Source organism: Sceloporus occidentalis, unplaced genomic scaffold (genome assembly GCF_023333645.1).
Source record: "Sceloporus occidentalis isolate IW3139 unplaced genomic scaffold, rSceOcc1.0.p SCAF_1, whole genome shotgun sequence".
Taxonomy (NCBI): domain Eukaryota; kingdom Metazoa; phylum Chordata; class Lepidosauria; order Squamata; family Phrynosomatidae; genus Sceloporus; species Sceloporus occidentalis.
This window is the reverse complement of record NW_028316981.1, coordinates 13,484,191-13,506,078: the sequence shown is the minus strand read 5'-3', so window position 1 is coordinate 13,506,078 and position 21,888 is coordinate 13,484,191. Positions and strand designations below refer to the sequence as shown.

The 21,888-nt window shown below is 42.3% G+C and overlaps 1 protein-coding gene across 2 annotated transcripts in view; it reads left to right on the top strand.

Annotated features, from left to right (window-relative positions):
- Positions 1-3,715: 3,715 nt before the first annotated feature.
- PBX2 (PBX homeobox 2) overlaps positions 3,716-21,888 on the top strand; it is a 50,992-nt gene continuing 32,819 nt past the window's right edge. For both annotated transcript variants that reach the window (XM_089506020.1, XM_089506019.1), the window contains exons 1-2: positions 3,716-4,281; positions 7,753-7,826. In XM_089506020.1, coding sequence (XP_089362146.1) covers positions 4,076-4,281; positions 7,753-7,826 — 280 coding nt within the window. In that variant the 5' untranslated portion in view covers positions 3,716-4,075. The remainder of the gene's footprint in view (positions 4,282-7,752; positions 7,827-21,888) is intronic.

Here is a 21,888-nt window from a genome sequence, read left to right as displayed (position 1 = left end):
TCCCTGGTCATTATTTTTGTTTTCTTAATGTTCAGCATTAAGCCTGCTTTGGCACTTTCCTCCTTGACCTTCTTCAGTAATTGCTCCAGGTCTTTGTTTCTGGTATCAGTAGTGTGTCCTCTGCCTGTCTAAGGTTGTTAATGTTTCTCCGATCCTGCCTCCGAGTCTAAGCCTGCTCTGTGTACAATATTTTCTGGATACAGCTTGAATAAATAGGGTGATAGTATGCAGCCTTTCCTGGCCCCGTTGGCAATTACTGCCCACCATTTTATGAAGCATTATTGTCTTTTCCAGTGAGTCACCTTGTTTCAATGCAGGATTGTCTCAGTTTAGTGATCTTTTGGTCCTGAGAGCAAACTAAGCACACACTCTCCCTAGAAGCCAAGGGGTAGTCTACATATAAGTATATTGTGCAAATTTCTGTGGTTTTTTGCACATTCACATCAACATTTGTCTTTCCTGTGCAAATTCCCATTTATTTGCCTTCCCTTCACCAAAAATATGCAGCGATGCGAATCCATGTGAATTGGACAGATGGTCACACATTTGATAATGAATATTCTCACAAATACTCCAGTAAAAACTGTGAATCCTTTTTCAACGGAGTTCATGGAGTTTTATGTCCTCCCAGTGTGAATTCTTCTGTATCGCATGTGGCTGGATCACAGTCTATTCCAGTGATTCCCAAACTTTGTTCCTCCAGGTATTTTGGACTTCAGCTCCCAGAAGCCCTAGCCAGCTTGACCAGCAATCAGGGATTCTGGGAGCAGAAGTCCAAAACATCTGCAGGAACAAAGTTTGGGAACTGCTGGTCTATTTGATTTAAATGAGGAGTATTTTAATTGTGTAGACAAGCCTCAAAAGAAGGAGTGAAGATAGGAGGAATATCAACAGACTAAGATAAGTGGATGATACCATACGATTGGCGGAAAACCTCACAGACCTGGAACAATTATTATGGAAGGTCAAAGAAAGTGCAAAGGCAGGATTACTGCTGAACATAAAGAAAACAAAAATAACGACCATGAAGCATCTAGATAAGTTCATACTAGACGACGATGAAATCAAAATAAAGAGTTTCTGTACCTTGGGTCAAACGTTGTTCAGAATGGAGACTGCAGTCAAGAAATCAGAAAAAGTCTAGGAATGGGAAGGGCAGCCATGAAAGAACTAGAAAACATCCTAAAGAGTAAAGACATACAACTGAGCACTATAGTCAGAATTGTACAAGCCATTGTATTCTCCATCACTATATACAGAAGGACGCTGAAGAAAGTAGATAAAAAGAAAATTAATTAATTTGTGATGTGGTGCTGGAAAAGAGTGCTGAGGATATCACCGACAGCCAAAAAGACAAATAAATGGGCCCTTGAACAGATCAAGCCTGAAATCTCTCTGGAAGCCAAGATGACAAAACTGAGGCTGTTGTACTTTGGTCACATAATAATAATAATAATAATAATAATAATATAATAATAAAACTTTTATTTGTATCCCACTTTTCTGTGACAAGACAATCAAAGCAGCTCACAACACATTAAAATCCACATTTACAAAATTATGTCCCAAATTCCCTCCTTAAAACAGGATTAAACATGTTACAATTAAAATATCTATTAAAAACACAATAAAAAATACAACAAGGACAGAGCGGTGGGCTGATACATGATGTGGGGGGCAGTCATCCTGTGGCTGGGCACTTTTTATTCAGGAAAGGCTTGCCAGAAGAGATCCGTCTTGACAGCTTTTTTAAAGCCGTCTAAGCTGGCAATTTGACGAATCTTGTCTGGCAGACCGTTCCATAGTTTAGGAGCAATTGCAGAGAAGGCCCTCTGGGAGGTAGCAGTTAGTCTGGTTTTTAAAGGCTGCAATAGATTCCTCCCAGAGGACCTGAGGGTGCGGGGCGGATTATGTGGGAGCAGGCGATCCCTCATATAGGTTGGACCCAAGCCATGTAGGATTTATTTATATGCCGCCCAATCACTGGGAATCCAGGCGGCTTACAACAAAGGGGATAATAGATGGTTCCCTGCCCTCATGCGACACAAAAGAAGGTAATGGGGGGGGGGGGGGGAGATGAGGTCCAGCATTCTTCTCTCCCTCTGAGGCCTGGACCAAGGCAGATGGACTGGAGGGAGGGCTCTTTTTCTTCTCATCATGAGAAGGCAGAACTCATTAGAAAAGACAAAAATGCTAGGAAAAGTAGATGGCTATAGAATAAGAAGAAAACCACACAGTTGCCTGCATGAATTTCCCTCCAGAACCATTTGAACTGACAACAGCTGGCTCTTGACAAAATTCAGGTTTGTGACTGACATCATTTTAATTTTATTTCTCTCCTGTATGATTTTTAACATCTTTGCCTGATAAAGAAGCCAGCAAAGCTTTGAAAGCTTGCAATATATATATATATATATTGCATTTGATTAGCCCCACAAAGATATCACTGTTTTGGCGATTTTGGATGTCTAGGGGTCCTTTGCTACATGGCCAAAGCAGCTATCTGTGGATATGCACACTTAGATGATTAAACTCAATTAAGGAGGTCATGGATTTGAGTTTGCAGGGCCTAAGCAGAGCAGTGGAAGACAGGTGGTTTTGGAGGTGTCTCACCCATAGTGTTGCCATGAGTTGGGGTCGGGGTGACCAGATGTCCTCCTTTCCCCAGACATGTTCTACATTTCAATCTTTTGCCCAAGAGGAATTCCAAAATGTCCTCCATTTTGAGCATGGCTAGTAAGGATGATTTTACAGTTATGAGTGTTTTTATCTTTCAGTTGGTCGTGTTCAAGAAAGCTGTCAAGATGGATGTCTTCCAGCAGGTTTTTCCAGAATAAACTACTCGGTCATGTGGTGATTCCCCCACATATATGTGATGACTCTGCCATTGTTATTGGTTTTTAATAATAATAATAATTTGTTTTATTTTTATATTTAATAGTTCTGTAATTTTAAATCTTATATTGTTTAATCTTTTTAAGGAGGGGATAGTCCTGTTTAAATACTTGAGAGGATGTCATATTAAGGAGGGAGCAAGCCTGTTTTCTGTTGCCCCAGAGAACAGGCCCTGGAACAGTGGCTGGAAGTTGCAGGAAAAGAGATTCTGCCTCAACATAAGAATAAACTAACTGATGGTCAAAGTGGAAGATGTTGCCTTGGAGAGTGGTGGAGTCTCCTTCTTTGGAGGTTTTTGAACAGAGGCTGGCCATTTGTTGGGAGTGTTTTGATGGTGTATTCCTGCATAGCAGGGGTTTGGACTGGATGGCCCTGCCTTGAGGTCTCTTGTTCCAACTCTGTGATGCTAAGGAGGACCTCTGTTCCCCCTGCCTCCAGCCTTTCCCTCCTCCTTTCTTTTTTCCTTTTAGCTTGAAAGCAAACAGGATTATTTTTCCCCTTCTTCTTTCTGCCTGCTGGCTGGGCTTCTCCTCCTCCTCCTCTTTCTCTTTCCTTCTTCTTTCCTTCAGGCGTTTTTCTTGAAGCCATCCAGCTGAGGGCAGCAAACAGAAAGAGGGGAAAGGAGGAGAGGCCACCACAAAGATCATTGCCCAGGCCTGGCACAACCACAAGGGCTTGGGTTGGGGGGAAGAAGGGGAGGCCTTGAAAAGAGGAGGAGGAGGAGGAGGGGGGGGGGAAGGAAAAAAAGAAAAAAAGAAAGAGCAAGCTGAGAAGCTGATCTCTCTCTCTCTCTCTCTCTCTCCCTTCCTCCCTCTCTTCTCCTCCTCCTTTTCCCTCCCCCTTTCCAGCTCCTCCTCCAGCCCTTGTGTGGGACTCCATTTTCCCAGCCCCAAAGTCTCCAAGGAAAGGGGCCCTGGAGGAGAGAGCATCTAAGATGGAATAGACCCCCACCAAAGCCTTGGCAGCGGCGTTGTTTGTCTTTTCCTCCTCCTCCTCCTCTTCTTCCATCCCTCCTTCCCTTGTGGGGAGATTTTTAAGGGGAAAGAAAGGAACCGGGGGAGAAGGAGGAGAGGAGCCTTTTGTGCGTCTTTGCGCGCCTGCCTCCTGTGCGCATTTCTTGCTTTTTTTGGCCAGCCCTTGGGGGGGGGTTGGGGTAAAAGGGGGGCCATCCTCGGCCAGAATGGATGACCAAGGGAGGCTGATCCAAGCCCGGGGGGCTGTGGGGCTGACGGGGCACCCCTCGGTGCCAGGGGTGCCCCCCATGGGCCCCCACTCCCTCCATGAGCCCCCCTCGGATAATGGAGAGCCCAGGAAGCAAGACATTGGCGACATCCTCCAGCAGATCATGACCATCACCGACCAAAGCTTGGATGAAGCTCAAGCAAAGTTGGTTACCCCCTTCTCCCTTGTTGTTGTTGTTGTTGGGGTCGGATTTGGGGGGAGAAGGGTCTAGGGGGAGGAAAGTTGGGGGTGGAGGGTCTCCCTTTGTGCCTCTGATGGGGGGAAAAGTCAGGGCAAAGCAAGCACTGAGTTGGGGGAGGGGGGCAAGGGCTGAGGGGGCAGGGAGGGGTCTCCCCACCTGAAAGTCTTGGGGTTTGGAGGGTGGACATGGCGGTGTTTGAGAAGCCTTTGGCTGGACAATAAGGAGATGGAGTTGGGGGGTTCTCCTCGAAGGAGTTGGGGAGCACTTTGGATGGACCCTCTTCACTTGTCCAAATCGGGGGGGGGGATACTTTGGATGGAGCCTACCCACCTTTCCATATTTTTTGGGGAGGGGATACTTTTGAAGGAATATTCCCCTCCTTGTTTAGATTTGGAGGGGATACTTTGGATGGAGCATCCCTACCTGTCCAGATGCTTTGGGTGGAGTATCCCCACCTGTCCAGCATTTGGGGGATACTTTGGATGGGGCCTCTTCACCTGTCCAGATTTGGAGGGGATGCTTTGAATGGAGCCTCCTCACCTGTCCAGATTTGGGGGGGGGTAGTTTTGAAGGAGCATTCCCCTCCCTGTTTAGATTTGGGGGATACTTTGGATGGAGTATCCCCAACTGTCCAGAATTGGGGAGAGGATATTTTGGATGAAGCATCCCCACCTGTCTACATTTGGGGGGATACTTTGGATGGAGCCTCCCAATCTGTCCAGATTTGGGGGGGGAGTGAGCTCTTTGGTATGCCAGATTTTTTGGGGGAGGGCGAATTGAAAAGTGGGGGTTGGAGATGATCACAAGGAAGGAAAAGAAAGAAAGAAAGAAAGGCATGCTTGCCAGAATTGCATCCTTTGATGGGGGACTTGAGTGGAGTTTCTGGGGGATCCCTGAAGGCATGAAGACATGAAACAAGTTGGATTTAAAAAAAAATTCTTGGATAGTCTTGAAGGGGAAGAATCACAGTCAGGTGGTAAAGAAGTGTGGATTTGGGAGTGTTTGGGGTTTTTGGGGGGGTGGGTGGGTCTGGGATTTAGAACAAGAAAGGAATTTTGGCAGTTGTATAGTGAATGGGATGTGAATGTTGTTTTTTTCAGCCTGGTGTGGGGCTTCTGTAGGTACAGAATGCATGTATTGAATTAATTTGGGGTAGAAAAATGGGAGCAAAACATTATACAGAGTTGGGGAATTGCAGTGGAGGGTGGGATCCAGATTTGGCCTGGTTAAGATTAAAGGAAGATTTGAGCGGGTTTGCTTGAAGCACTGCTAAATCTGGATTTGATCCATAGTGATTAGGGGATATAAGAGCTGGTTGATAGGGGAAGTATGTGGATTATTCCCTTAATTAAGAATTCCCCACTTATTCCTGAACCCCAGGTCTCTTGTTGAAACAGCCAGATAGTATTTCTCTTCCAGAGAATTAACAGTTCGGTTTTTCATATATTCTTGGCTTGTCAGTCTAAACCTACCAGATTACACTTTTAATTTCATCTAGACAACCCCTTTAATGGGTCTCTGCGTTACATCAGCATTGTTAATTAATATTGGGTGATTTTTTATTGTGTGTTATGTGCGCACACATGCACAAATATGTATGATACCAACTGGAAAGTGGAGGGAGCAAACAGGTTGTGTATCACCAACTTGGAAAAAGGCCCTGATGTTCAGGTTCCCTTTGACTCTTTCACTGCCAAACTTTGAAATCAAACAAAAGATAGCTATGCTGGTGCAGCCTAAGAAGGGAAGTGGGAAAAAGCAATATTAAAAATGTGTAATTTAGATAAATAAAAAGTGCCATCAAAGAACGTGCAGCCTTTTGAACAGAAGAATTGTGGAGGACTGAAAAGTATTCCCACTTTTGTGGCCTTTTGGCTGGTTCTCATAAAGGTGTTGCTGAATTGTGGGTTTTGTTAGCTAGGATTATGTTTGGTGGTTGTTGTTTTTTTTAAATAATATAATATAAAATGTGTTGATTAACAATCTAGAAAGTTAGATATTCCTCGGTTTAAGGTACAGTTTGCAAGGGCAAGGTTTGCGATATGGTCTGTATTTTTGAGGTTGGTTCCCATTAAAAGGGTCTGTTTAATTCCTGTTCAGTGGCTTTCACTTGGGAGTTGTCAATGTGGGTGAGAGAACACAGTGGCAATGTTTTAACTATTGTGAATCTGTGGTCTGGAAGAGAGAGGAGCATTGTACATTTAGAAAGTTAGGTTCCTCAGGGGTGTCTTTTCCTAGACCCATGTGGCTCTCTGTATTAAATTGAATTTGAGCTGAATGATGGGTTGGAGGTTTTTGTCTTAAATCACTGGGTGGTGGACATTGTATCACTGTAAACAAAAAAAATAGCGCTCTATTCGATATTTTACTCTGCACGGTGAAAGTTGTGTTCTGGAGAGAGAATTGATGATGGAAACTCAGGATTGTGTGCTGATCTAAAAGGAGGTTTCTCTGTTTGAATTATAAATACTTATTTTATTGCGGAGGCAAGAAATTACCTATTTGTCAGAGGTTTCATTTCAGTATGTGTTGTGTGCCTCAGCTGTTGTTTAACGTGGAGGTTTTATTCCATATATGCACAGTTTTAATTTACAAAACTGTTTCCATTTGTGAACTGCAATGTTGTTTAGAAATGGGGTGAGTTCACTAGCCAAAATGGAGAATCTCACATTTTAAAGGGTATGATTATGCTTTGGCACAAAGCATCTGTGTTTTTTAAAAATTGCTTTATACTGAAGGTACTTTATAGTGTAATTAAATAAGAAGAGAGAGCCCAACAAAAATATATATGCAGTGAAAAAACATTAACTTGGTTTTATTTCATTGGTCTATGCCGTTTCTCCCAGTAAAAAAATCAATGGGGTCAAGAAAACATTAATGTGATTTTATTTCATTGGTTTATGTCATTTCTTCGAGTAAAGAGTAAATGGGGTTCGAGAAAAGATTAATGTGATTTTATTTCATTGGTTTATGTTATTTCTCCCAGTAAAGAGTAAATGGGGGTCGGGAAAACATTAATGTCATTTTATTTCATTGGTTCATGCCATTTCTCCCAGTAAAGAATAAATACGAGAAATGGGGAGAAATGACTATCTACCTTCTCTTTATCATCCACAACTTTTAACAAAGTTTGTCCGTTTTACTTTTACCTGTGACAACCGCTACATTTGACAAACCATTTCATAATATGTAAAGTTTTTATTATTGTGGTTGTCTGGAATTATATTTGGCATTATTTGGGGTGGAGTGAGGACTCCATTATATGCACCAATAAATGGAGGTAGACTTGTTCATCAGGTCTGAGGCCTATTGCGGAAACAGATATAAATTCTTATTTGGTTTTTAATATTATATTATTGATATGATTATATCCCCAAAACTCTTTCCAAAAATATGGGCTTTATCTGCTCTCTCTCCCACTGTTTAAACTGCAGGAAACACGCGCTGAATTGTCACCGCATGAAGCCGGCCTTATTCACCGTCCTCTGTGAAATCAAAGAAAAAACAGGTATTGTTTGGTCCGAGGGGGCAATGGGTTGTTTATTTTATTGTTTTAACAACTGTACAAAATGTTATTCCAGGAAATTGAATTGAGTCGTGGATAGAAAAAGGAAAAGCGCAAAAGAAGGGTTCAGGAGAGAGTTTGGTGTGGTATAGAAAAGAAGAAGGAAAGACGGAAGGAAGGAAAGAAAGAAAGAAGAGCGGGTGTTTTCCCTCAAGAGGCTTCGCCAGAGGCCTGTCGTTCTCTGCGCCATCTTGGCGCGTCTGGAATTTCTTTGCCTGCCTTCCCCGGTTTTTCTTTGTAGCCACTTTGCTCCCCCATCTTTCTTCATCCTCCTTTCTCCTTTCCCACTGTTGTGTTCTTTTGAGGGTCTTCTCTTTGTTCTTGTGTGTATGTGTGTGTGTGTGTTTACAGTATTTCACGTGAGAAGATCACACTTAGAGGTCTCTGGCAGCACCTGGCTCTTTTGTCCACACAAGAATAATGAAAACTCCCCTTCTTTCTCCCTTCCTTTCTCTCCGGCTGGCCATGCTTCTGAATTTTTCACCATGGCTACTCTTGGTAGCTAACATTTTAGACCTCCAGCTTGGATGCCCTTTGCTGTTGCGTTTGTGCTGTGTGTGTGTGTGCAAGGCAGAAAGAGAGAAGGAAGGAATTGGTATTCTTCCAGTGCTTTGAATTTGCGCCTTGACTGGATTAAAAAGTGAAATGGCTATGGCCGGAGCCATGGGGCCTTAAGCCATGGGGCCTTAAAAGGATTAGGGGAAAGGAAAGTGTGTTTGCGTGTAGTGTTTGCGTGTGTGTGTGTCTGGGTTGTCATTAAAAGTTCATCTGGTCTAAGCCGCTGGATTAGGGCCACGCTTACTCTGAAGCGACTTGCAGATGCCTTAAAGGCTGCAGCAATCCTCATCTAGGTTGAGACTGCTTACAGTTACTAGGAGCTAGCCTCTCTGTGAAAAGTGATTGCAGACGAAATATAAAGTGTAGTCTGGAAAGTGTGTGTATGAATAAATGGATGCCAGGGCTGTGAATGGTTTTCTTGAAAGACCCTTGGTATCTGAGGGGGTTTGTTTCCAGGACTCCCTATGGATACCAAAATCCATGGAGGTTCAGGTCCCACTAACTACACTGGTGTAGTAAAATAGTGTTTCTTATATAAAATGTAAAATCGAGGTTTGCTTTTTGGAATTTATATGTATATATACCAGCTGAACACCAATGTGACATATAGTGTCATATATGTCACATTGTGTGTCATATATTGTGACATATACAGCTGGCCTACCATATCCACTGATTCCTTATCCACAGATTCAACCATCCACATCTTGAAAATATATTTAAGCTGTGGATGGTTGAATCCGTGGATAAGGAATTAGTGGATATGGTAGGCCAGCTGTATATGTCACAATATATGACACACAAGTTGTGTCCAGAGGAGGGCAACCATAATGGTGAAAGGTGAAACCATGCCCTGTGAGGAGCACCGTAGGGAGATGAGCATGTTTAGACTGATGAAGAGAAGATTAAGAAGTGACACAATAGCCATGTTCAAATATTTGAAAGGGATATCATATTGAGGATGGAGCAAGCTTGTTTTCTGCTGCTCCAGAGAATAGGACCTGGAGCAGTGGATGCAAGCTACAGGAAAAGAGATTCCATTTCAGCATTAGGAATAACTTCTTGATAGTAAGAGCTGTTTCACAGTGGAATGCTCTGCTTCGGAGTATGGTGAGTCTCCTTCTTTGGAGGTTTCTGAACAGAGGCTGGATGGCCATCTGTCCAGAGTGCTTTGATGGAGAGTTCCTGCATGGCAGGGGTTTGGACTGGATGACGCTTGGGGTTGCTTCCAACTCTGTGATTCTAAGTTGGTTGGGTTACACCAGGGGTAGGCAACCTTTTTGAGCCGGGGGCTGGGTTGCTGTCCCTCAGACAACTGGGGGGCCGAAGCCAAAAAATAAATAATTAAATATTTTTTTAAAAAATTAAATATATAAATAAACCAGGATAAATGTAGGACAAAATTTTCAAATGGAAGACACTTTTTTTTTAAAAAAATGGAGGACACGTGAAAAAAATTGCTGATTTTTAAATAAATGTTAATATAAATGCATGTTTCTGAGGCTTCTATAGACAATTGCCCCAAAGGCCCTGGCGGCAATCGGCGGCAGGACTGGGCTGGGGCCGGTCCCAAGGCCTTGCCGGGCCGCATCCAGCCCACGGGCCGCAGGTTGCCTACCCTTGGGTTACACCCTGATGAAGCTGAGTCACACCAATGACAGTGACACTGCTGTGTTATTTTCCTTTTCTCCTTTTTTGTAATTGGCATTTAAGGCTATTGGTGTTTATTGAGAGAAGATAAAAGGTGGAAGGGAAGATTCAGAGAGAGAGGGAGAGAGAAAGAGAGAGATGTTACGATACAACTTTAACCCCGATCTGCATTTGGTGATTTGAGCTTAAAGATGGCTCCTGGGTCTGAAAGTTTAAAAACCTATTTCCATAAACTGGATGTATATGAACACTCCTCTTGGCATTTGTTATATTGCTTACTGTCTTGCTATGCTAATTTATCAACAGCAACCGCTGGCTGGGAACAAGTTGTTCAGTTTTATGTTGAATAGTTTATTTTGTTTTATTGCCTCACTGAAGGATTTAAAGGTGGCAGAAGTAGTTCCCCTTTTGTCATTTTTATCCCCTCTACAGCCCTGTGAAGTAGGTTAGGTTGAAAAAGAAAGTAACTGGCCCAAGGCTGGCTTAAGGAAAACCTAAACCTCAGTCCCCTGAAGGCTAACCTGGGCCCCTTCTGATGTTTTTTCACTACAACTTCCATAATTACTGATCATTTGCTTATGCTGGTTAAGGCTGGTGGGAATTGTAATCGAAAATCTGTTGGACAACAGGCTTATTCCGCCTCTGAGTGTTACATGATTGGGTTCTTTTTTGAGAAATTTAGGAATCATGTTGAATAGAAATGTGAAATCTCCAAATGCAATCCATGGCCCTTTAACCCCATGATTTACATAGACACTTCTATTCATCCACATCCTTTTTTGTGTGTGTTGAAAATAACCCTTTATGTGTCTGAAAATTATATTCTAATGGATTAAAGCATCCTTTCTCAAATAGTGGGGCGGCCCCCCCAGGGAGGGCGCGAGGCTCCGTAAAGGGGGGCGCGAGGCTCTGTTATGCAGAGGTGTACTTATAACAATTTTAACTATTTACAGTCGTGCGGGGGGCGCGAAATGTTTTCTTCTTCCTGGGGGGGCATGACAGAAAATAATTGAGAAGCACTGGATTAAAGTAATGCTGAAATAACTGCCTAAGCCCAACTTTGGAAATTTACTTTTCAAATTATACTCGTAGATTCCAAAACAAAACAAAAAATGGTTTGATTCAATTCTTTGCACATTATTCAGAAATAAATAACACTAATTCTAGCAGAGTATACTCCCAAGTAAATATGCCTATGATGGGAGCCTTAGGCTTCCAGCTTATGAACAGTTTTGTCCCCACTGAGCATACTGGGCTTGAGAGAAAAATGTATAGGATCTGGCTGTCAGTTGGCTTACATTTTTAAAAAATGCTTAGGAGTCCCTTTTGTTTTTTTCTGTGTTGGGAATCCACTTTGTGTAATGCTGCAGAAACAATGTGGAAATCATGTGTGAAAGCCTGTAGTTTGAAACACTATATGTAAAACATGTGTGCTGTTGTTCATTAAAAGCCTGTGTGGTCTAGATCGCAAAATTATAGCCCTGCAATGGTGGGTGCATTGGGTAGCAGGTAGATAAACAGAAGGCTGCTAGGGCAGGAGTATTTGTTTATTTCTTTTATTGCATTTATACCCCACTCTTCAGCCACAAAAGCTCTCAGAGTGGCTTAAAGATAGTTATTTAGACAGCTCCCTGCCCTTAGGCTTACAATCTAAGAAGACATGACACAAAAGGAGAAGGGAATAGCAGTGGGGAGTAGACAAAATGTAGCGCTCCAGATGCTTGTTGGATTGCAGCTCCTAGCATCCCCTACCATCGACTGCTGGCCATGGGTGCTGGGAATTGCAGTCTAACATCTGAAGGGCCACACTTTGCCTGTCCCAGGCATAAGGAGTCACAAGACATCAGGTTTTGTAGGTAGCAATGTGTCACAGCTGCCAATGTGGCCTTTTATTTTGCTGTTACATCCTACGTTTAAAGAGCAGTTTGATTTTTAGTTGCTTTTATCTGACCAGGAAAGCAACCAAAATGGGGTTGCCCCCAGCAGAAGATGTCAGTGCAGGTTTTTAAACAAAGGTTGGATGGTCATCTGTCAGGGATGCTTTAGCTGTGGATTTCCTGTCCAAGAGCTGGAGACGCATCACTGTAGAAATAATGTACTTTGACACCGTTTTACGTGATGTAGCTCCAACCTATGAAATCCTGGGGCTTGGAGTTTTACAAGGTCTTTAGCCTTCTCTGCCGAAGAGTGCTGGCACCTCATGACATTATGGAACCATAGCAGTTAAAGTGGGGTCAAATTGCATTATTTCTGCAGTGTAGATGCACTCCAAGTTTCCCTTTCCAGCTCTAAAACGCTGTTGATTCTAGGAATATGGTATAAGCATCATAGCTGCCATCCAGAAGATTTGCACTAGATGTTTTACAGGACCATCTCTGCTGTTTGGTAGCAGTTGCCTCAGGCAAGAAATGCTGGCTGGTGACAAGTACTGGAGAGAACTGTGGACCATGCTGACAGGCCATGAACCAACTAAAGTAGCATCATAGTAAACCCAGTATTTTTGTGTTGTTTTACGGTATTTACTAAAATATTTATATCCTGCCCTGTATCCAAGGAGGATCCCAGGATGGCATAAAATAAAGTCAATTTAGGACAATAAGGAACAACAATAATTTTTAAAGACTTAATATATTAAATAATAAAGCTGGATAATTTAAAACCAATTAAAACAATTTGAAATAGTGCCAGCCATAGCACATTTGCAAATTGGGTTGCAGCTACACTGTAGAAATAATGCAGTTTGACACCAGCTTAGGTACTACAGCTTCATCCTATGGGATTTGTAGTTTGACAGTCTTTAAATTTTCGGTCAAAGAGTGCCGGTGTCTCACAAAACTACAGATCCCAGGATTCTGTAAAATGGAGCCGTGGCAGTTAAAGCAGTGACAAAGTACATTATTTCTACAGCGTAGATGCACCCTTGGATGGAATCACTTAGGCCCTAAAGGCATGTTTTGACTTGGCACTGCAATGATACCCTCCAAAGGGGGTATTCCATAACTAGCGGTGCCACAGCAAAAAAGACCCTCTCCCATAATGTGTTGCCCTCACTGGTGGGACACACTGAAGGGCCTCTCTGACAAATTTCCCTTCTCGAGCAGGCATATATAAGGACCATCCGATAGACAATGTTGCCGCATAACCACTGTTGAAGAAAGATCTATTTATTTGTTGGTTTATCAGCTCTCAGCTTGGCAGAGTTTCCTGAGTAATGTACAACAAGTAAGAATAGATAGAAGTGGGGGGACTAATTTTCTTTAAAAATCCCTAAAATAACTTTTAAAAAAAATACCAGGCCAGTCTAATTTGCAAATGGCATGGGAGTCGGTGCCATCTTGTTCATTGTCACAGGAAAAAGGACTTGGGTCAGCCCTAAACCTTAGTCAGGTCTGATCAGTGGATGGAAATTATGGGAGTTGTAGTCCAAAAGCACCTGGAGATCATCATTTGGCTCCTCCTGCCCTAGAGGAAAAGGTCATACTATTTGGGACTTGTTAATTTTAAAAAAAGAGGGGACATGATTGATGTTTATAAAATCACACATGATATAGAGAAGATTAGGTGAATAGATTAGGCATTCTCATATAAACCAGACACTGGGCTCAGTTGAATGAAGCTGGTCTGATCCAGCGTGACTTTTCTTATATTCTTATAACACTTACAGCACATTCCTGTATGTTGTCAAATGTGAAGTAAGCCCCTCAGAATTCAGCGTGGCTTAATTCAAAGAATAATACGTGCCTAGATGGCTCTTCACCTTGGAGGACCGTAGCTTATTGGGTAGGGAGGGGATGGAAATCCAGATCCAGTAGGTTGTTAATGCTTCTTTCCAGAAGGTGCTGTAGTAGTGTACCACTTCTAGATTTCTTTAATTTAAACAATTATAGGTCCATTTCCAATATATCCTTTCCCAGCCAAGTGGTGGAGTGGGCTGTTGTCTTTACTGGATTAAAATGGATTGTCTGGATCCAGTTCAGTTCGGCTCATGCTGGTTGTTGTTGCCAGGAGAGCTTTGTTGGCTTCATCTGTTCTTCAGTTTGCACCTCTTTCTGAATAACAAGGATCTTGTTATACAGCTGCATGACCTGGTCATTTCTTGGCTTGATGGCTGTAATAAATTGTGTATGAGATTGGCCTTGAAGATCGTATGGGAACTGCAGCTTGTCCACATTATGGCACGGCAGAACCATTCACAGGGGGAAATACCATGCTTGTTTGATAAGAGCTTCTCAGTTATTTTCTGAACCAAACTAGGCACTAATTTTAGGTTTTAAAGCTCTACAATGGCCTCGGATGTTTGAGGGACATTTTCTCTTGTACAAATACCTTTCCTGAGAATTAAGATCAAGAAATGAGGCTGAGGATGGCACGGTACATACCACCAAAATCGGCATACCGGCACCGATTCTAGGGTTAGGGACTGTGGGGCAACCGCATGGTCCCTAACCTTAGTATGTGCGGGCAGCATAACAATGGCGGTGCCCTGTGTACATGGGCACCACCATTGTTACGCACGCGCTGTGCGGCATCCGCACATTGCCACATAGTGCTTACATAACTAGTGCGACAGTGGCGCGCTTGTTACGCCACCCCTGCAGCTCAAAAAGAACCCAGTTTTCCTCTGTAGGGAAGCCGCACTGTTTGGTGGCTGTGGCTTCCCTCCAGAGGAAATTAGACCACCGGCATGCCACTCTTTTCGGGCAGTCTGTCCCATGCTGATGTTGTCTACAAATGACCTTCTTGCCTTTTTCAGTAAGAGAAATGCTTTCTCAGGAGTGGCTCCTTAGTGAAATGCATGTCATCTCTCGTTGTTGGGCTGTTATGTGATTAGACACCACTCATTGAATAAGCCATCATGAAAAATGGCTTTTTAAAAAAGCAGATAGATGCACACATACAGACACCAGAGATGACTTGAGACCCATTTTGTGGCTAGTGAAGGGGACACTAATCTTTTGTCTCCCCTCTTAGGTTCTATTTATTTGCATTGAAAGAAAGTCTTCCTTTGGAGAGCTTTTGCCTCCAAAGCAAATAGGTGTGATCTGGAGTAGGATGACAGCAAGAGGTGACCATGTTGGCCATGTAGCAAAGTACAATAACATCCAAAATCCACAAAACAGTGATTGCTTTATTGGACCAACCAAAATGCATACAATACGTGTTGCACGTGTTAAAAACCCTTTGCCTCCATCTCAGATCCCGGTCCAGAACAAACTATTCTCTATTTAAAATTTACTTTTGAAAAACCATTCGCGCAGTTACTACTTAGTCCAGTTTGCCCCTTGGTCAGTGTAAACTGATCTATTTTAATTTGGCACTTTTGGTGTAGCTGCTGATATATTTGTCTTCATCTATTTTATGCTTTCTGTTTTATCTCAGGGATTTGGAGACTGTGGCTTGCAAACATGTGCATCTCCCAGACCCCACTTTTCAAGTTTCCAAAACCTTCCCTTGTTTTAATTTTTCTAGGTATGGAATGCCGCCCCTCAAACAAGCAAAAAAAGCTCAATTCATCTCTCCAGCACATATCCCCAATATCTCCTCTTTTGGCCTTATCCCAGCCAAAATAGCAACAGAAAGTGGCACAACATCACTGCCAGTTGCCATTTTGAATGGGAGATAGGTAGAAAAAGAGGCATAAAAGGGCACTGTTAGGAAGGGGCAGTCCACAGGGGGGGTCAGAAAGGACATGCAGCTGCTTACCCTTGTTTTATAGTATTCTTGATAGTGTGTTTTTAATTTTGCTGTAAGCTATTCTCAAGTTAAAAGTGGCAGGTAAATTAAAACTGTAATGTACATTGCATAGCAGACTGTATTTCTGGGCTTTCTGCGTGTTGGATGTGCATGCCAAGTCATGTAATTTATTATCCCTCCCCACTCCCTCACCCACGTTTCTGTCTCAGCTGCCACAGGTAATTGTACCTACACTTATTTATATTTTAAATCTTTGCCCTGCCCTATCTGGTACCTCTGGGAAGCTTACAACCTGGCCCCACCCTTAGTGCTGAAAACCAGTCTTAATTTTCTGAGAATACTCTGTACACTCTCTGCTAAACCTCTCTTTCAGAAATCTTCCTTCCATGCCAGAAAAAAAAGCTGAACTGAGCAAATGTTCATAATTTTGCTTATTTTGCATAATTAACCCTACCTTGGGTAATCGAAGAGAATGAGAAAGCTGTAAAATGCACCAATGTTCTTTTCCCAGATGCCTGGGATTTTTAAAATTGGACTTCAGCTCCCAGAAGCCTGAAACACTATGGCCAGTGGTTTGGCAGGTTCTGGCAGCTGAAGACTGAAACATCTGGAGGACCAAATGTTGAAAACTAGGGCTGTAGGTGATAAGGAACTGCACACAAGTGAGTGACCTGTCTGATGGAGAAGAAATGTGCTGAATCCTACCTGTCTACACCATAGAAATGAAGAGGATTTCAGTAGGGGAAGGCCTATACCCAAGGGTGGCCCAGCATATTTTGCTGTCTGAGGCAAAGGATAAGGTGATGTGGCTTTGCCCCCCAGTTCCATCTACAGAGGCAAATTTGAGGAGTAGTTGAATTTAACTTCAGCCTGGTGATTGAGATTTCTACAGCCAATATGGCCACTGGATTGAGATTGCCATTCAAGGCAGTGCTCATGCTGTCTGGGGGAATCTGGATGTTGTAATCCAAAAAGTAACTTTCCCAAGCTCTGGATACTAGTTTAAGGGAGAGTTAAAGGAGTGTCAAACTGCTTTATGTCTGTAGTGTGGAAGAGATGTGAGGCACCATTTGCCAAATGGTGGGGTTGGCCTTTCCACATCAGCATAGAAATGCAGTGCACTGTTGAAGGAGGAACAGAGCTAGCCTCCTTGCAGGCAGGCTACTGCTCCCTGCCTTGCCATGTTTTACAAAGGGTGTGTATACTATCTGCGTCTAAGTCCAGGGTGCCTACAGATATGCATCACCACAAGCCGAGATCCTGCTGAGGAGGTGTATTTGACTTGTTTGTGCATGCCTAGAGTTTTCTTTTCTGATCAAGGTTAGGGAAAAACCATTCTTGTGTTTCTTTCCTGTTTACATCAAAAGCTAGGTCAGTGCTGCAGAGTATTGTCTGGCTGCTGTCATATCACTCGGTTCTAACTTCTCTTAAAACTTTTTAAAAAATGTATTTGCTGTGGCTTGTTGAAACTTGGCTTGTTGTTGTGTTTTATTTGGCTGCCACTAATCACAGTTGGATTGTTGTTGGCTTATGAACCATAGCTTGTTTAAACCACAGTTTGTCATTAGGATTGGTCTTAAAACCGTGGCTTGTCTTTAGCTCTGCTAACAAAAAGGACAGGATGGAAACAAATGGAGAAAAATAGCTGTGGCTTCTTTGCTTATCTGTTGGGCAATGCATGGCTTACCATGACATATAAATGCGGCTGGTGGCACTATGCATATTCTGAGTCCTCTCCCTTGTGATGGCTAGAGCTTGAAAGCTTATTGTATTTGGGCTACAGTTCCCAGAATCCCCCAGCCACAGTATGTTGGCTGTGTGGATTTCTAGTTCCATGTTCTTGTGATAGCTTCCCTTATATTATTATTCCATGGCACAGTTTATAATAATAATAATAATAATAATAATAATAATAATACTGTTTATTTATAGCCCGCTTTTCCAAAGGAGATCAAAGCGGGTTACAACAAGGGTATAAAACATTATACAATTTGAACAAACAGTATATACACATCATAAAAACACTCTAGAGTTAAAAACACCATAAAATTACAGAGAATGAAAACCAAAACAAAACTAGCTGGAAGACAACTTATGTGATGGGGAGAGAGCAGATATCACGACACATGGGGGAAAGCCTGTTGGAAGAGATAGGTCTTGAGCTTCTTCCTAAACAGGTCAAGGGAGGTGACAGAGCGGAGCTCGCCGAGAAGGGAGTTCCAGAGCTGGGGGCCGAGTTAGAAAACGCCCTCTGTGCAGTCAAGGTGTACTTCGACTTAGGAACCCTCAACAATTGCTTCCCAGCCGATCTGAGAGTGCGGGGCGGATTATATGGGGAGAGGCGGTCCTCCAAGTACCCTGGGCCCAACACCTTGTATTGCGCCCGGAAGCGAATAGGCAGCCAATGAAGATCTTGCAAAATAGGTGTTATGTGGCTAGTCCTGGGACATCCAGTAACTAACCTTGCTGCCATATTCTGTACTAATTGAAGCTTCCGGGTTTGGTACAAGGGTTGCCCCATGTAGAGCGTGTTACAGAAATTCAACCGAGAAGTTCAAGGTCCCCCTGGCCAAGGTAGGGTCGCAGCTGGTGTATCAGCCGAAGCTGATAACAGGTGCTCCTGACTGTCACATTCACCTGAGATGTGAGGTGGAGCGACGAGTCCAGAAGCACCCCCAGACTGCGAACTGAGTCCTTCAAGGGGAGTGTGACCCCATTCAGGACAGGTGGACAAATTTCCTTTCCCGGGCCAGGAGAACCTATCATGAGTACTTCCGTTTTCTCTGGATTCGAGCTGAGTCTGTTTTCCCTCATCCAGCCCATTACTGACTCCAGACAGGCATTTAGAGGAGAGATGCCATCCCTAGTCACTGCATCAGTCGGAGACACAGAGAAACATATTTGAGTGTCATCAGCGTACTGATAACACTGCGCCCCGTGTCTCCGGATGATCTCTCCCAGCGGTTTCATGTAAATGTTAAATAGCATGGGGGACAGAATGGCTCCTTGAGGGACACCAGATGTAAGTGCCCTTTATGGTTTTGTAGCATTCCTAAGTAGGAGCAGGAGTACTCATGGATCTCTACAGTGGGCTTATTTGCTGTCTTTTACTCCCTTAGGTAGAAGAGAGGTTCTGTCAGCCTTAAGCTCAGAGGCCCCAAAGCTAGTTTATTTGTAGATATACTACAGTGCCTTATTGTGACTTCCCTGCCCAGGGTGACCAGACATCCTCCTTTTCCAAGACAAGTTGTACATTTCAGCCTTCTGTCCAGGAGGAATTCCAAAATATCCTCCATTTGGAGTATGACTGAGAAGCATGAAGTTATATTTATATGAGTGGCTTTAGTTTTTATTTTGTAACATCCTACATTTTGCAGTGCTTTGTCCTCCTCCACAGCTATGACATCTGGTCTCCCTGTCTCTGCCTCCTTTTTTAGACCTGGTTTATGGCATGCTTAACCAAATAGGGTGTCCATATCCAGTTTATTACAATAACTCTTTGTGTTCTCTGATAGCATGTTCCCAAGGTAAATCTAGTTTTGAAACATAGGCCTAATGCAATGGCTATACCTTTGGACTGAGACTTTTGAGAGATTCAGTTCCCACTGAATCTTGAAACTTACTGGGTAACTATGGATTAGTCTCCCTCTCAGGTGGTTCTGAGGACGAAGTAGTGGATATCACTGGAGGAAAGGTGGGATAACAATGTCAGTAACAGAATAATAAAAATATAATAAGTAACCAGAAATATCAGTCTAGCATATAAACAGCTGATGTCTCAGAAGTCAACAGGTGCTTTTGAAATGGAATTGTTTCCCCTGTTTTCTTGGCAGTTTATTAATCTCTGGCGGGGAGGATTCACTGAACATTGTATACAGATGGTACAATAAAACAGAATAAACTCTCGAAACCTAACAAAAGCTAATAGAGTGTATGCCATAGGCAGGTTTATTTTATCTATTTTAATTGATTGTATGTACAGCCCTGTATAAATTTACAGTGTTTTATAAATAAAGCATAATAATAATAATAATAATAATAATAATAATATGTACATTATTGACTGTCATAGCTGAACAATGTATTTCTGGAATAAGAGAGAATTACTATATATATAGTCCCCTGTGCAAATCAAGTTGAGAGTAACTTTCAAAGCTTGAAAGGAAGGTCTTCTGTTAAATCTTTTTTTTTTTTTGGGGGGGGGGGGGCGATGTATTTATTTATAAATTTAATACTAACAGTCTGATTTACAATCAAAACCAAGATAATATACATTTAGAGAAAACATTCAGAAAGTATAGACAGAAAATAAAAAATAAAGAGACAAAGAGAAAGAAAAAGAAGAAAAAAGGGCTATGACCACCCTAAGTATAACGAAAAGATAAATAAAAAGGAAACCTACTATTCTGCCCTTACAGGTCCAACTAAATAATCCTACTAGAATTACTAATAACCAAAATATTACATTGTTAGAGTTCTTATTGTTCAAAAATCCATTGTTATATATCAAAGAAGTAATCCATGTTTACCATCCAGTTCTTTATCCATAATACACAACAAAAACATTTCTGGTGACTGTCACCTGTGCAGTCAAGTAGAGACTAACTTTCAAAGTTTGAAAAGGGTCGGCTGTTAAGTCTTTGTTGTTTTGCATGATTCCCATTCCCAAAATGGGAATCATATAAATCAACAAAGAATATTTTGTCACCTTTTCAGTACAAAAGGAATTTGAATGCAAGTAAATACTGGCAGTGACAATTAAGTCAATTAAGGCTGACCATTCACAAAATTGATGCTGACAACACAGACTCTGTGATACTAGGTAAAAGCCAGTGAGCCCATGTAGTGTGATAAGAAACCTTTCTCTCAATTCAGACCTCTGGTGATAGACTAGAATTTCTAATGAGGAGAGAGAGATTCCAGAAAACAAACCTTGATTTTGTTGTTTTATATAAGGGGCACCATTTTATTACACCATTGTATTTAATAGGACTTGAGCATCCATGGATTTTGGTATCCATGAGAGGGCCAGGAGCCAAACCCCAGTGAAGACCAAGGGCCTACTGCACTAGATCTAATACTTTTAACTTAAACTGAACCTACTACTACGTTAAATCATGAAATTCACTGTAGCAAGACAGGGTAATGTTTTGAAAATGTACTGGGCAGATTTATTGCAGACAGGAGAATCTATGGCTACTGTTGGCACTGACTGTATTATATTCCCTTTAGGATCAGGATTAGCATGTCTCTGAATGCCAGTTGCTTGGAGAAAAGCAGCCTAAGATGATTCTTGCATTGTTGTGCTGTTCCTTCTGTTCTTCCTGTAGGTGTCTGTTTTGTTGTATAAGGTGGTTGCTTAGGCTGGCATTAAATATGGTGGAGAATTTGGCCTTGAAACAGCTGATCTTTGCTGTTTCTGGGGTTTGGAGGGTTGTGGGGGCAAATTTGGCGGGTTTTCAGTTTTTGGGGATGAAAACTTGGCTGAATTTAAAAAAAGTATTGGAGTCTGGAGGCTTGGGAAGTTGCAAAATGGGGTCCCTTAAGCTGCTCTTTAGGAATAAAGGCACCAGATTACCTCTGCAGGGTCAGCCCTGGTTAGTACTTGGATGGGAGACAATGAATATTAGGTATTGTAGGCTCCATTTGAGACAAAGGACCAGACAAAAACACCTCTACCTTGCCTAAGAAAACCTAAGAAATGCATGAAGGCACACACACACACACACACACAGCCCTTTCTTTATCCTTCGTGTAGTGTCAAAGAACCTGAGCTAGCAGACTCCTAGTTCAAATAAGAGCTTACACAAATGACAACAAGGTTTATTGCACCTGAAAGAGCAATAAGTTTTATTTGGTGTAAGTGCTACAGTCCATAAAGGCTTACACCAAATAAAACGTTCTAGCTTTTAAAATGCCAGAAGACCCATTGCAGTAACTCGCATGACTAACCCTACCTTCCTAACAATTACATATAGTGTAGTCCTTGTAATTCTCTCTCCTTTTTGCAGTAATTAACGTACAATAACTAAGTTACAACGAACTCCGGTATACTTCCATCAACAAAGTAGATGTGTTCCTCAGCCTTACTTCTTCAACAGAA